The sequence below is a fragment of the Embiotoca jacksoni genome, unplaced genomic scaffold (genome assembly GCF_022577435.1).
Source record: "Embiotoca jacksoni isolate LCO1_2020_lvr unplaced genomic scaffold, fEmbJac1.0.p SCAF_7, whole genome shotgun sequence".
Classification (NCBI taxonomy): Eukaryota; Metazoa; Chordata; class Actinopteri; family Embiotocidae; genus Embiotoca; species Embiotoca jacksoni.
This window is the reverse complement of record NW_027185425.1, coordinates 1-13,667: the sequence shown is the minus strand read 5'-3', so window position 1 is coordinate 13,667 and position 13,667 is coordinate 1. Positions and strand designations below refer to the sequence as shown.

Here is a 13,667-nt window from a genome sequence, read left to right as displayed (position 1 = left end):
TTTCTGTCTCTGAATGATTTCATAAACACACACCTGTGAGTGCAGCTACGATTTCATGAATACTGAGTATTCACTGCTGTCACAGATTAAATAAACGTGGCTCTGTCATGTAGATGTTGATGTGTGAGTTTTCAATCATCACTGAAGAGGAAGTTTTGACTTTTTACCAGCTGACAAAAAAAGTAATAGTGATGATTTTTTTTTGTATAAGACTTGAACGGTCTGGTTAGCAGCTATTTCTAAAACGAGTGTTTGTACAATATTATATTCTCATAGTATGTTTACAGAAAGCTTGTGCTGTATGATTACTAAAATAGAGGGACAAATATTCATATTTAAAGCCAACGTTAAACGTGTCCCACACCGGTCCCACATTGTCCCACACAAACATCCTCTTTGCTCCACATTTGGTTTGTTAGGATCTGGTCACCTTAAATCAAAGATGGGTCGATGCTCACCACTTCTTGAACAACCTGGTGAGTGAAGGAGCCAAATGTGCTGCAAACAAGCAGAATTCAGTTGTAGTTCACTGTGTGTACGTTGGGTGTCGCTGTGCTGGTTTCTAGACCTCGGCTTTACACGTAGTAAAGTCTCTGTTGGGTTCTATTATTTTGATGTTGTGATCTATTGTTCTCCAGAGAAGATGTTAAAGCCGTGTTGTTTGTATATAAGAAATGATTTCATAAAAAAATGAATCATAAGAAAGGTCAGTGTTGTTGTCGCGTGTTTAACCCCGGAAGGACAAAAAAGGTGTTTTTGTTGAAGGACTGTGGCGCTAAAGTAGTTTAGTGTTGCTGCTGGTTGTGTTGATTTCTCACTGGATACTGGACATGAATTCTCTGATGAAACGACCAACAAGGATTGTGAATCAGTAACGGAAGGAACAGTCTTCATATTGTTGACTCGACACAACGCGGAGTACTAATGAATACTAATTCAGGTCAACATGTCAACATACAATACAACTACACAAGGCCATCACAAAAAGTACATTTTATATCAGAAAAGGAAGAAAGACTAGAAGCTGAAAAGACAAACCTTTTACCAGAACTTGAATGCAGTCGGCCTGGTTTAAACATGTACAATGAGAAGTTCCTCAAACTCACCGCTAGATGGCGCCCTTTACCAAACAATAGTCAGGTAGGACTTGGTCAGGATGTGCTTCGGTTTGGTTTAAAATGCACATTGTTTATTTGATATTTTAACTATTTGTATTTATTTTTATGCATTGTATCTGTTCTTATGCATCTCGTTTAGTTTCTGTACTTTTAAATTGTTCCTTTATATCTGTTTTTATGTGGAACACTGCATGTAATTCTCATGTTGTAAAACTCTTTATTGTATGAAAGGTGCCATACAGATAAGGATTATTATTATTATTATTATTATTATTATTATTTTTATTATTCGGTTCTTTTGCAAACAATGTCCTGCAACTGAGTTTTATCATGACTGCGGTTGGAAAATGTGGTTACTGTTCGTTAAATAGCCTACAGATGATTTTCATTTCACCAAATGGGATATTTCAGCAGTTTTTATAGATGTAAAACCAGCTGTTCACTTTATTTATGACTTTCAAGCCTTACATGACTGAAGTTACACTGATCTTCTTCTGTGATTGTTTTTCTAATTGAGGATGAATGTGGCAACACAAGAAGGACAAGAAGGCCTGTCGGGAAGAAACATTTGCAAATCATACCAGATCTGTGTCACAAACACAAAAACGAAACCTAACTCCGACTTGTCATGTGATTTCCCAGAAAGCAGCACAGAGAGATGTGCTGCTTTCGGCCCAGTGGTGGCGCTCTAACACAACACTGCTGCTGACTATCCTGCAGAGGCCACCATCATCACTTCTCCTGGAGCAGCAACAAGACATTAGTTCACAAAGTTGTATCCTGGCTGTTTCAGATCATTAAAGTTGTCATGGTTCATAAAAAAAAGAAAAGAAGCTCTACACAAACATGATCAATTCACATTCAGGAGATCATTCCTGCCCGCTGCAATCAGACTATACAATAACTCACCTCTGGCCAAATCCATCACACAACAATAACACCGTTGCACTGCTGTTTGTTTGTTTGTTTGTTTTAATTCATTTCACTGTTGTTTAGTTCAGTTAAATTTAATATTATTCTATTTTTATTTGTATATAATGTGCATTTAAAAACAATTTAAGAAGTGATTAAATGAAGCAAATTGCTGCATTTCAAATGATGTACTTCCCTCAGTGTGCTCACGTGTTAGGACACTCTCACGTGTTAGGACACTCTCAGGTGTTAGGACACTCTTAGGTGTTAGGACACTCTCAGGTGTTAGGACACTCTCATGTGTTAGGACACTCTCAGGTGTTAGGACACTCTCATGCGTTAGGACACTCTCAGGTGTTTGGACACTCTCGCGTGTTAGGACACTCTCGCGTGTTAGGACACTCTCATGTGTTTGGACACTCTCGCGTGTTAGGACACTCTCATGTGTTTGGACACTCTCGCGTGTTAGGACACTCTCATGTGTTAGGACACTCTCGCGTGTTAGGACACTCTCATGTGTTAGGACACTCTCAGGTGTTAGGACACTCTCAGGTGTTAGGACACTCTCGCGTGTTAGGACACTCTCAGGTGTTAGGACACTCTCAGGTGTTTGGACACTCTCGCGTGTTAGGACACTCTCATGTGTTAGGACACTCTCAGGTGTTAGGACACTCTCAGGTGTTAGGACACTCTCGCGTGTTAGGACACTCTCAGGTGTTAGGACACTCTTAGGACAATCTCACGTGTTAGGACACTCTCATGTGTTAGGACACTCTCGCGTGTTAGGACACTCTCAGGTGTTAGGACACTCTCACGTGTTAGGACACTCTCACGTGTTAGGACACTCTTAGGACACTCTCAGGTGTTAGGACACTCACGTGTTAGGACACTCTCACATATTAGGACACTCTCACGTGTTAGGACACTCTTAGGACAATCTCACGTGTTAGGACACTCTTAGGACAATCTCACGTGTTAGGACACTCACGTGTTAGGACACTCTCACATATTAGGATGCTCTCATGTGTTAGGACGCTCTCAGGTGTTAGGACACTCACGTGTTAGGACACTCTCACGTGTTAGGACACTCAGGTGTTAGGACACTCACGTGTTAGGACACTCTCAGGACACTCTCAGGTGTTAGGACACTCTCACGTGTTAGGACACTCTTAGGACACTCTCAGGTGTTAGGACACTCACGTGTTCGGACACTCAGGTGTTAGGACACTCTTAGGACACTCACGTGTTAGGACACTCTCAGATGTTCGGACACTCAGGTGTTAGGACACTCTCACGTGTTAGGACACTCTTAGGACACTCAGGTGTTAGGACACTCTCACATGTTAGGACACTCTCACGTGTTAGGACACTCTCAGGTGTTCGGACACTCTCAGGACACTCTCAGGTGTTAGGACACTCTCACGTGTTAGGACACTCTTAGGACACTCACGTGTTAGGACACTCTCAGGTGTTAGGACACTTACTTGTGTAATATCTGAATTTTGACAGGGTGGTTGTCGTGTCAAACCCGCACACTGCCGTCACTGCAGTTACCGGAAATAACCGCGGTACTTGAATGCATCACCCGCCAACAACATCTGCTGCTATTTTACCCACAAATTAACACGTTTTCGTGAAACAGGCGCGATAAACACACCGATGGCTTCGATGCAACAGCAGTTTGGTGGTATTTGGTGAGAAATGAACCCTTTTGTGCTGCAACAGCTGCAGCTTCCTCTGTAGTTTGAAGATACTTCAGGTCGCTGGTCTCCTTTTCCACTTTGTGGCCAAGATGGCGGCCGGTGAGTGTGAGAAGCGTCCATCGTTTCACTCTCACTTCGTGGACCGTATTGAGTGCATCATCTGGCTCGTTGCACTTCTGCTCTCTAAATAGTGAGTTAGTTAGCGAGTGCGTAAGTTTGTCGTTTGGAACAGAGCCGATGAAACACGAGCCGCGTTCACGATCTCCTCCTTTTTCTTCTGACTGTAACTTGGTGCTGCAGCGACCTCACAAAGTCCTGTTTCATGCAGTCTGCTCACAACTCTGACAAACTGCAGCGGAGAAATGCGTCTTGAATTTGGACCCTCGTTGTCACGAGTCGCAATCTGTAGTGAGACATTTGAAGACAAAGGGACAAAGATGGGATTTGGAACAAGGACGCTTCCTTTGAACGCCTCTTCTTCTTCTTCTTCTTCTTCTTCTTTGTCATCTTTTTTTGTCCTCTTCATCATCTTCTTCTTCAATTTCTTCTCCTCCCCCTTTTCCTCCTCCTCCTCTTATTCCTCTTCTTCTCCTCTTCTTCTTCTTCTCCTCCTTTTCCTCCTCCTCTTCTTCTTCTCCTCCTACTTTTCCTCCTTCTCCTCCTCCTCTTCTCCTCCTCCTCTGCCTCCTCTTCTTCTCCTCTTTCCCTCCTCCTCCCCTTCTTCTTCTTCTTCTCCTCCTTCTTCTCCTCCTCTTCCACCTCCTCTTCTTCTCCTCCTCCCCCACCTCCTCATCCTCCTCTTTTTCTGCTTTTCCTCCTCATCCTCCTCTTCTTCTTCTTCTTCTCTTTCTCCTCCTCCCCCACCTCCTCTTCTTCTTCTTTTCCTCCTCCTCTTTCTCCTCTTCTTCTTCCTATACTTCTCCTCCTCCTCCTCTTTGTCTTCTCCTGCTTTTTCTCCTCCTACTCCTCCTCTTCTTCATCTCGTCCTCCTCCTCCCCTTCTTCTTCTTCTCCTCCTCCTCTTCTTCTTCTCTTCCTTCTCCTCCTCTTCTTTTTATCCTCCTCTTCTTTTTATCTTCCTCTTTTTCCTCCTCTTCTTCTTCTCCTCCTTTTCCTCCTCTTCCTCCTCTTATTCATCTTCTTCTCCTCCTGCACCTGCTCTTCTTCTTCCTCCTCCTCCTCTGCTTTTCCTCCTCCTCCTCCTATTCTTCTTCTTCTCTTTCTCCTTCTCCTCCACCTCCTCTTCCTCTCCTCCTCCCCCACTTCCTCCTCCTCCTATTTTTCTGCTTTTCCTCCTCCTCCTTCTTCTCTTTGTCCTCCTTCTCTTCATCTTCTTTACCTCCTCCTCCTCTTCTCCTCCTCCTCCACCTCCTCTTCTTCTTTCTCCTCCACCTCCTCCTCCTCTTCTTGTACCAAATGTCACACTTCCCTCCTCCTCCTCCTCCTCCTCCTCCTCCTCTTCTTCTTGTACCAGATGTCACACTTTTCTCCTCCTCCTCCTCTTCTTTGTCTTCTTATCCTCCTCCTCCTCCTCCTCTTCTTCTTCCTCCTCCACCTCCTCCTCTTCTTCTTCTTTCTCCTCCTCCTCCTCTTCTTTTTGTACCAAATGTCACACTTTTCCTCCTCCTCCTCCTCTTCTTCTTTCTCCTCCTCCTCCTCTTCTTCCTCTTCTCCTCCTCCTTTTCCCCCTCCTCCTCCTCCTCCACCTCCTCCTCCTCTTCTTCTTCTCTTTCTCCTCCTCCTCCTCCTCCTCTTCTTCTTTCTCCTCCACCTCCTCTTCTTCTTGTACCAAATGTCACACTTTTCCTCCTCCTCCTCCTCCTCCTCTTCTTCTTCTCCTCCTCCTTTTCCCCCTCCTCCTCCTCCTCCTCCTCCTCCTCCTCTTCTTCTTCTCCTCCTCCTCCTCCTCCTCCTCCTCCTCCTCTTCTTCTTTCTCCTCCACCTCCTCCTCTTCTTGTACCAAATGTCACACTTTTCCTCCTTCTCCTCTTCATCTTCTTTACCTCCTCCTCCTCTTCTTCTTCCTCCTCGTCCTCCTCCTCCTCCACCTCCTCCTCTTCTTCTTGTACCAAATGTCACACTTCCCTTTACACACTCTCAAATGAAGCTCTCAGATATTCGTGCTCTGACTTGTGTGGTCCTTGAATATTGACGGGTGGTGTTGTCTCCAACCACAGAAATATAGGAGCTGTTTCTGAAAACCCGGTTAATATTTAGATGTTGATCTGGTGTTTATTGGCGCTTAATCTCTTCAAAGCATCCAAATGTTTGTTTTAAAGATGTTGTAGGTTTCCTAGTCTGCCTGCAGGAGGCGCTGTCACACTGACAGCTCAATGGGAAACCCAGGTATTGATCAGCAGTCAGCAGGAAGAGCTTCTGTCCACCAGACTTCTAACCACAGTGTCATAAACAATATGAGTCCAGCTTTATTAAATCCTGTAAATAAAGGATTTAACACAGACAGTATTGCTTTGATTGTATAACATAAATAACACCGTCCCAGCTGGAGAAGTCCAACTGAAACTCTACACCGGCGATCGAGTGCTTCAGAAACATGGAGTGAGAATTAAAATGTAAAGAGTACCAAAGCGAGAGCGAGTGAAAATCAGCATCAAGTGTTCAAACATCAACAGTGGCGTTAAATTTCTGTGCAGTCAGCAGTTTTCAGCGTCCACAGCTCCACATGAGGTCAGGAGGTTCAGCCTGTCACTCAGAGCTGATCTGATCTGATCAGGAAACAACTTCTTTCACTCTCTTTCTGCTTCGGTTTTATTTCTTCTTCACTCTGGCCACAATAAACACCCAACTTTCACTTTTGTAGTTTAACCCACATTTTTAGCGAGATGAGAGTATTGATCATTGAGATTTGATCGTTTTCAACATTGATGAGAAACTCTACAAAACAATAAGGAGGCCTTTGGATGTCTACGATGTCATTATCAAATAATTAAAGTATGATTTGTTTTTTAAAGGTCTAGCACAGCTGGTTCTTGTGGTTTTCAGACTGCATAACGTTGATGATTGTACCACATTAAAAGACATTAGTCGTATTTGTCAAATATATTTTTGGTACTCGGAGCAGTTCTCCTGGAAATCAACAAGTGCTTCAGCTACAATATAAATTCACGCTCGGTTAACAAGGTCACAACATTTGTCTCTTTTCTCACCAGTTAGTAATACATTGCATTTTATTTATTTGTTATCACCATGAATGGAAATCATTGCGTTTGCCTCTCAGATATTAAATCCTATAACTGTAACCTGCCTCAGCAGCAGGAAATAGAAAAACAGCCTCATGTCCGGCATCAACAGAGGTGTTAGATTTGTCTTTAGCCAGGCACTTTTCAGCATACACAGGAGTCTTCTTGTTAGACAGAGTTTAACTGACCTGTTGTTGACTTTCCTAAATATTCATTTATAAGCTGTTTAATAATAAGCCCAACTGCACTGTGGCATCTCTGCTGCACGTTATTGCAAGTGGGAACCACAAGAGGGAGCAAGTCAGCACATTTCCTGTCGTGTCAGTCACGACCAGGTAACGACAGAAAGGACACTTATTTGTAAATATGTTTGTTAACCCAGGTCGATCAAAGAGGAATAGAAAACAATCAATGATAACACACCGTTTCATCCCCTCAAAATCCAAAGTACTGATCCGTAGCTTGTACTGACATCAAACCTTCCAGAAAATCAAATCATTTCAGATCATTACTTTACAAATCGTGCCACATCTGAATGATTCAGCATGACATGGACTATGTGCTGCAAAGTTAAACACCAATGTGCTCCGTCCTCATCTTTTACTTCAATTTGTATTTCTTGTTTACTTTCGTTTCCAACCTCAGTGAATAAGTTTGACCCAGATTTAAGTGACGCGGGACTCGATCTAAATTCTGATTGGCTCACAAGAGGTTTAGTTGTGACGCTCCTCCGACCGTCACCTCAGTTCATCCCGGGAGTTGGTGCAGGAGGTCCTGCTGTCTCTCTCTCTGTGGACACCTCGCTGTGCTGATTACAACTTGGTTGGTCTGTTTTTGAGTGTCCACATCACAATGAAGGTCCTGGTGGTCCTGGTTCTCCTGGGAATACACAATGCTGCGGCGGGTAAGTCCGACTGTCTTGATCATTTGGAGGTGAACTCAGCTGGTCTACTTTTACTGTTGTGTCGCCGATTATAATCTGTAATTCCGGTTTGATCGAAAAATCGCGCGAAGTAATTAAAGTCAAATAAATACAGTAAAGTCGAGAATAGGCTGGCCTACTTTAGACATCTAAGTTAAGGAGATATTGATAGCTATACGGTCTGTAGTTACACTTTCATTTTGTTGTCTTTTTTTGTTATCTTGTTTTATTTATTTTTTTCTATAAACAGTAAATAAACATCAACACAAAGTTCGTCGTTTTTTGAGCATATTATTGCATTTTCCGCCACTCACTCATTTTCACGCCAATGTCCACTAACGAGAAACTGGAGATTAACTTTGATTCTTGTAATATTTTTTATACAAAATCATCAGAAATATTTAACAGTTCCTGAAGCTAAATTTGTACCCATAAATTAATGTTTGTGTTTACTGACTGTACAACAGAGATGATTTGGATTTCTTTCATGTACGTTCAGTCCTGTTAATTCTGTGACAGAATATAATGTTGTTCTGTGTTTTATAAAGTTGTGATTATTAAATCTGAACTGACAACACGATCTATTTCTTACAGTGACTCACTCTCTGAAGTATTTCTCCACTTCGTCCTCTCAAGTACCAAACTTCCCAGAGTTTGTGGCTGTTGGTTTGGTGGATGAAGTTCAGATGTTTCACTATGACAGTAACACCAAGACAGCAGTGCCCAAACAGGACTGGATGAAGAAAGCTGAAGATGATGATCCAAAATACTGGGAGTGGAACACTGCTAACTGTATGGATGCCCAGCAGATCAACAAAGCCAGCATTGAGACTATAAAGCAGCGCTTCAACCAAACTGGAGGTTTGTTCATGTTTCACATTTTACTGTTTTATGTTGTTAATTTTTAGTGGGTTGTTAGTAATTGATATTTATGATGTGTTGTAGTAACACATGTGTGAACACACGTTGAAAATGTTTCATTCAGATCACAGATTTAAAAGATTTAACTGCACGACTCAAGAAATTTACTGCAGAACTCCAGTTTTGATTGGATTAACTTTATTTGACCACAGTGTGTCAGTGACTCAGTAAACATACTTTTCTTAAGTGGTAAAATATATATAGTCAATCAGTGGAAAATTAGTCAACAACACATTTGATCAATAATACATGTGAGTCCTTTATCACACAAAACTCCAAATATTTGCTTGTTCTTGTTTTTCAGAGACAGGAATTTTAAACTCTATTTATCAGTAATTGATTCATTAAAAAACATAATCAACGACTACAAGAACAAAAAATTTGTAGTCCACTAATAAAAAATAAAGAAATGTGTCAGTCAGAAATGTGACTCAGCAAAACTTGTGAAACGCAAACAAATGTGATTTTGTCCTAATTTGCATCAAAGATCACATCTTGTCTCGTAGTTTATGTTTGTTATTTTTGGTTTGTATTCCTGAGTTTTTTCATCACATGTCTCACTTTTCAACAAAGAGATAAATGTTGGAGGGGCGGGGCTTCTCTCTCCTGGTTTCTATTCCTCAGATAAACTGTCACATCCTGCAAGTCGTTCTGGGAAGTGACCAAAGATCTGTGATGTGTTCAGTGTTCAGACAGCAGCACTCACTAAAAGTTGATATTCAAGTTATTTCCACCGTCTGCTTTCATCACTGATACATGAAACCTCACTCTGACATTAGATAACGATCACTCTTTAATATTATGGGTTTTCATGCTGTTTTATTAAAGATCTCCGACCAAACTGAAAATCCTCATCGGTGGAACAAAATGTCCAAATGTTCCTGTTTAGTTGAGAAATGAAAACAAATGAGTTTTGAGATGAGAGTCAGCGTGTGTTGATCAGTTTGACAGTCTGAGCTGGTTAAACCTCCGTTCAGTCCTCTCCTGCTCTCCTCCATCACCTCTTCTGTCTTTTCATGTTCACACTGTTTACCTGCTCTCAGTTCATTATTAACTTTACCTGATCATCCTGTTCAATCAATCAACACTTCATCCATTAGTTTAGGGGTGTGTGTGTGTGTGTGGTGTTGTGTGTGTGTGTGTGTGTGTGCGTGTGTGTCCCAATGTGTATTTGTGTGTGTGTGTGTGTTTGTGTGTGTGTGTGTGTGTGTGTGTGTGTGTGTTTGTGTGTGTGTTATTGTGTGTGTGTGTGTGTGTGTGTGTGTTTGTGTGTGTGTGTGTGTCATGTGTGTGTGTTTGTCCATGTGTGGTGTGTGTTTGTGTGTTCCTTGTGTATTTGTGTGTGTGTGGTGTTGTGCGTTTGTGATGTGTGTGTGTGTGTCCCTGTGTGTATTTGTGTGCGTGTGTGTGTGGTGTTGTGCGTTTGTGATGTGTGTGTGTGTGTGTGTGTGTGTGGGGTGTTGTGTGTGTGTGTGTGTGTGTGTGTGTTTGTGTTGTGTGTGTGTGTGTGTGTGTGTCCCTGTGTGTATTTGTGTGTGTGTGGTGTGTGTGTGTGTGTGTGTGTGTGTGTGTGTGTGTGTGTGTGTGTGTGTGTGTGTGTGTCCCTGTGTGTATTTGTGTGTGTGTGGTGTTGTGCGTTTGTGATGTGTGTGTGTGTGTGTGTGTGTGTGTGTGTGTGGTGTTGTTGTGTGTGTGTGTGTGTGTGTGTGTGTGTGTGTGCCCTTGTGTGTGTGTATATGGTGTTGTGCGTGTGTGTGTGTGGTGTTGTGCGTGTGTGATGTGTGTTTTTGTGTGTGTGTGTGTTATTGTGTGTGTTTGTGTCCATGTGTGGTGTGTGCGGTGTGTGTGTGTGTGTGTGTGTGTGTGTGTCTGTGATCTCACTCTGGTTTAATGCTGTCTCTGTCTCTGTTTCTGTCTCAGGTGTCCACATTTTCCAGTGGATGTACGGCTGTGAATGGGATGATGAGACTAAAGAGGTTAATGGATTTCATCAGTACAGTTATGATGGAGAAGACTTCATATCCTTTGACCTGAAGACAGAGACATGGATCGCTCCACAACAACAGGCTGTCATCACCAAACACAAGTTGGACAACAACAAAGCTTTGATCACACAGTACAAGAACTACCACACCCATATTTGTCCTGAGTGGCTGAAGAAGTATGTGAACTATGGAAGAAGCTCTCTGATGACAACAGGTAGAATCACATGACCTGCTGCAGCTTCATGAACACAACAGTCTTCATTTGCCTCCTTCTGTTTCTAACCAGCAGTAACATCACAGTAAACATGAACCAACATACAAAGACCCTCTGTGTCTCCGTTTACATCCATTTACTCTTCCTGTGGTTTTCTCTCTCTCCTCTTTGCCTCGCTCTCCTTTTCACCACATTTTCTCTCTCTCTCTCTTTCATATTTATGACCACTGTTTTCCTCCAGTTGTGTCTTTCTGTCTGTCCTTTCTAACCTGTCTCACTCCCTCCTCATGTCTCTTTCTACGTCTTTCCTTCTCTTCTGTATCATCATTCCCTTTTATTTGGTACATTAAATGTAATAATATGCGTAACTACAGTCTTCAAACTACATTAAATCAAACAGAAACAGTAACATTCATATTTACTTCATAATAATATAACTATAAACTGTCTGTTGTCTCTGCAGAGCTTCCCTCAGTGTCTCTCCTCCAGAAGACTTCCTCCTCTCCAGTCACCTGCCACGCTACAGGTTTCCACCCTGACAGAGCCATGATGTTCTGGAGGAAAGACGGAGAGGAGTTTCATGAGGGCGTCGACGAGGGAGAGATCCTCCACAACAACGATGGCACCTTCCAGAAGAGTGTCGACCTGGATCTCACATCTGTCCCACCTGAAGACTGGAAGAGGTACGAGTGTGTGTTTCAGCTCTCTGGAGTCAACGAGGACCAAATCACCAAACTGGACAAAGCAGTGATCAGGACCAATGAAGGTAAGACTTCAATCAGAAGGGATGAATGTGGGAAACACATTTAGTTTACTGTTACAGTTTTATTTTAAATTAAATTTGAAGGCCTAAATCCTTTGTTTGCCAGTTTGGGATCATTATGTGACACATTCCTGTCTTTAATCGCATTTAATTAATACAGAACAATGTCAATAATAAAAACTAAATTAAGTGCTTTTAAACACAAATTTTAGGACTTTTTTTCAGACCATGTTTCAACACAATTAAAGAATTATATCTTTATATATCTATTATAACACGGTACACAAATGAGGTCCAACAAAACGAATCGAGGAGACGTCGGCACAGACGCAGGAATTATGTTCAGATGAATGAAATCAAGCAGGACAAACATGTTGTTCCCTGATTATCACGTGAAGGTTCCTTTCTTATAACCTGCTTTGTTTCTTCCGGTGGTGATTTGTTTGTTGTTGTTTTATCAGCAGGGAATCACATCATCATCATCACCGTCATCGCAGCGGTTGTTCTCGTTGTTGTTCTCGCTGCGATTGGATCCCTTGTTTACAAGAAGAAGACGGGTGAGAGACCAAAACAGAAACTAAAGTTTAGACACACAGTTTCATGATAATATGACATGTCAAATGTAGGAGGGATTTTAAACCAGATCAAATAATTCAGGGAAAAGGGATTAGTATCCTTTCAATAACAACCACGACAACTGAAATGTTTTCCTTTATTTTTTTTAGCAGCCAAACCTTATCTGCCTCGTAAGTAAAACCTTTTTTATTTGTCTTTTATTTGTCATATTTTTTGAGCTGACCTGTTTTTCATCAAAGGCGGCTTCCATTGAATGTTAATTCGGGCTCATGACCTTCACCAAATCCCTGAAGACGATGATGATGGTGTAATCTTTCTCCCTGAAATTTAGCTGAGGCAAAGTGTTGTCTTGAATTGCATGATTGGTAATATTACAGAGTACCAACATTTGTAGAGAAAGTTATGGAAATGGCAGTAACAGTCACACTGGAGCAGCTCAGTTGGTAACTGAACCCCTGTTTTGATTTATTTTGTTCATTTTAGGGGACAGGAAGACTTCGCCTGACACATCTCCTACAGAAAGTTTAAGGAGCACAGGTTCATATCTATGTTTTTATCTCTCTGTGTGTCTGTCTGTTCATAAATGTTTCGTGGCTAAATCATATCCATCCTCCTTTATTTGACAATTGTTGAGATCATTTTGTATTTTGTTCTTCTGAAGATTCTTCTCCAGGACGTCGATGACTGATAACTAACTGTTCTGTACTAACTCGGTCTGACACATCATGTGCAATGCATCTAGCCATCTTTGTGTGGTACTTCATGCTTTTAAAGAAAACCTCATTCTGCCCACTTTGAGCAGTTTCAAATTTTTAGTCTTTCATCCCATAGTTTCACCCATTTCTATTTTGATATAGATGTTTTTGAACTGAAACCAGTGAAAGTGATACCATCTTTCCTACTTATATTTGGTATATATATATATATTTATATACAGTGGGTACGGAAAGTATTCAGACCCCTTTAAATGTTTCACTCTTTGTTTCATTGCAGCCATTTGCTAAAATCAAAAAAGTTCATTTTATTTCTCATTAATGTACACTCAGCACCCCATCTTGACAGAAAAAAACAGAAATGTAGAAATTTGTGCAAATTTATTAAAAAAGAAAAACTGAAATATCACATGGTCATAAGTATTCAGACCCTTTGCTGTGACACTCATATTTAACTCACATGCTGTCCATTTCTTCTGATCCTCCTTGAGATGGTTCTACTCCTTCATTGGAGTCCAGCTGTGTTTAATTAAACTGATTGGACTTGATTAGGAAAGGCACACACCTGTCTATATAAGACCTTACAGCTCACAGTGCATGTCAGAGCAAACGAGAATCATGAGATCGAAGACCAGAACTCT

General features: G+C 41.6%; 1 protein-coding gene across 3 annotated transcripts; it reads left to right on the top strand.

Moving 5' to 3' along the window:
- Positions 1 to 7,696: 7,696 nt before the first annotated feature.
- On the top strand, positions 7,697 to 12,951 carry LOC138214720 (major histocompatibility complex class I-related gene protein-like). 3 transcript variants are annotated; one of them, XM_069176498.1, is made up of 7 exons: positions 7,697 to 7,836; positions 8,449 to 8,715; positions 10,696 to 10,974; positions 11,438 to 11,740; positions 12,202 to 12,294; positions 12,463 to 12,483; positions 12,797 to 12,951. In XM_069176498.1, exons 1-7 carry the CDS (start codon positions 7,785 to 7,787, stop codon positions 12,934 to 12,936), a joined length of 1,155 nt encoding a protein of 384 aa, XP_069032599.1. In that variant the 5' UTR covers positions 7,697 to 7,784; the 3' UTR covers positions 12,937 to 12,951. The 3 variants fall into 3 exon arrangements, with proteins under 3 accessions (XP_069032599.1, XP_069032598.1, XP_069032597.1); XM_069176497.1 differs by having other exon boundaries at positions 12,199 to 12,294; positions 12,466 to 12,483; XM_069176496.1 differs by having other exon boundaries at positions 12,199 to 12,294.
- The last annotated feature ends 716 nt before the right edge of the window (positions 12,952 to 13,667 follow it).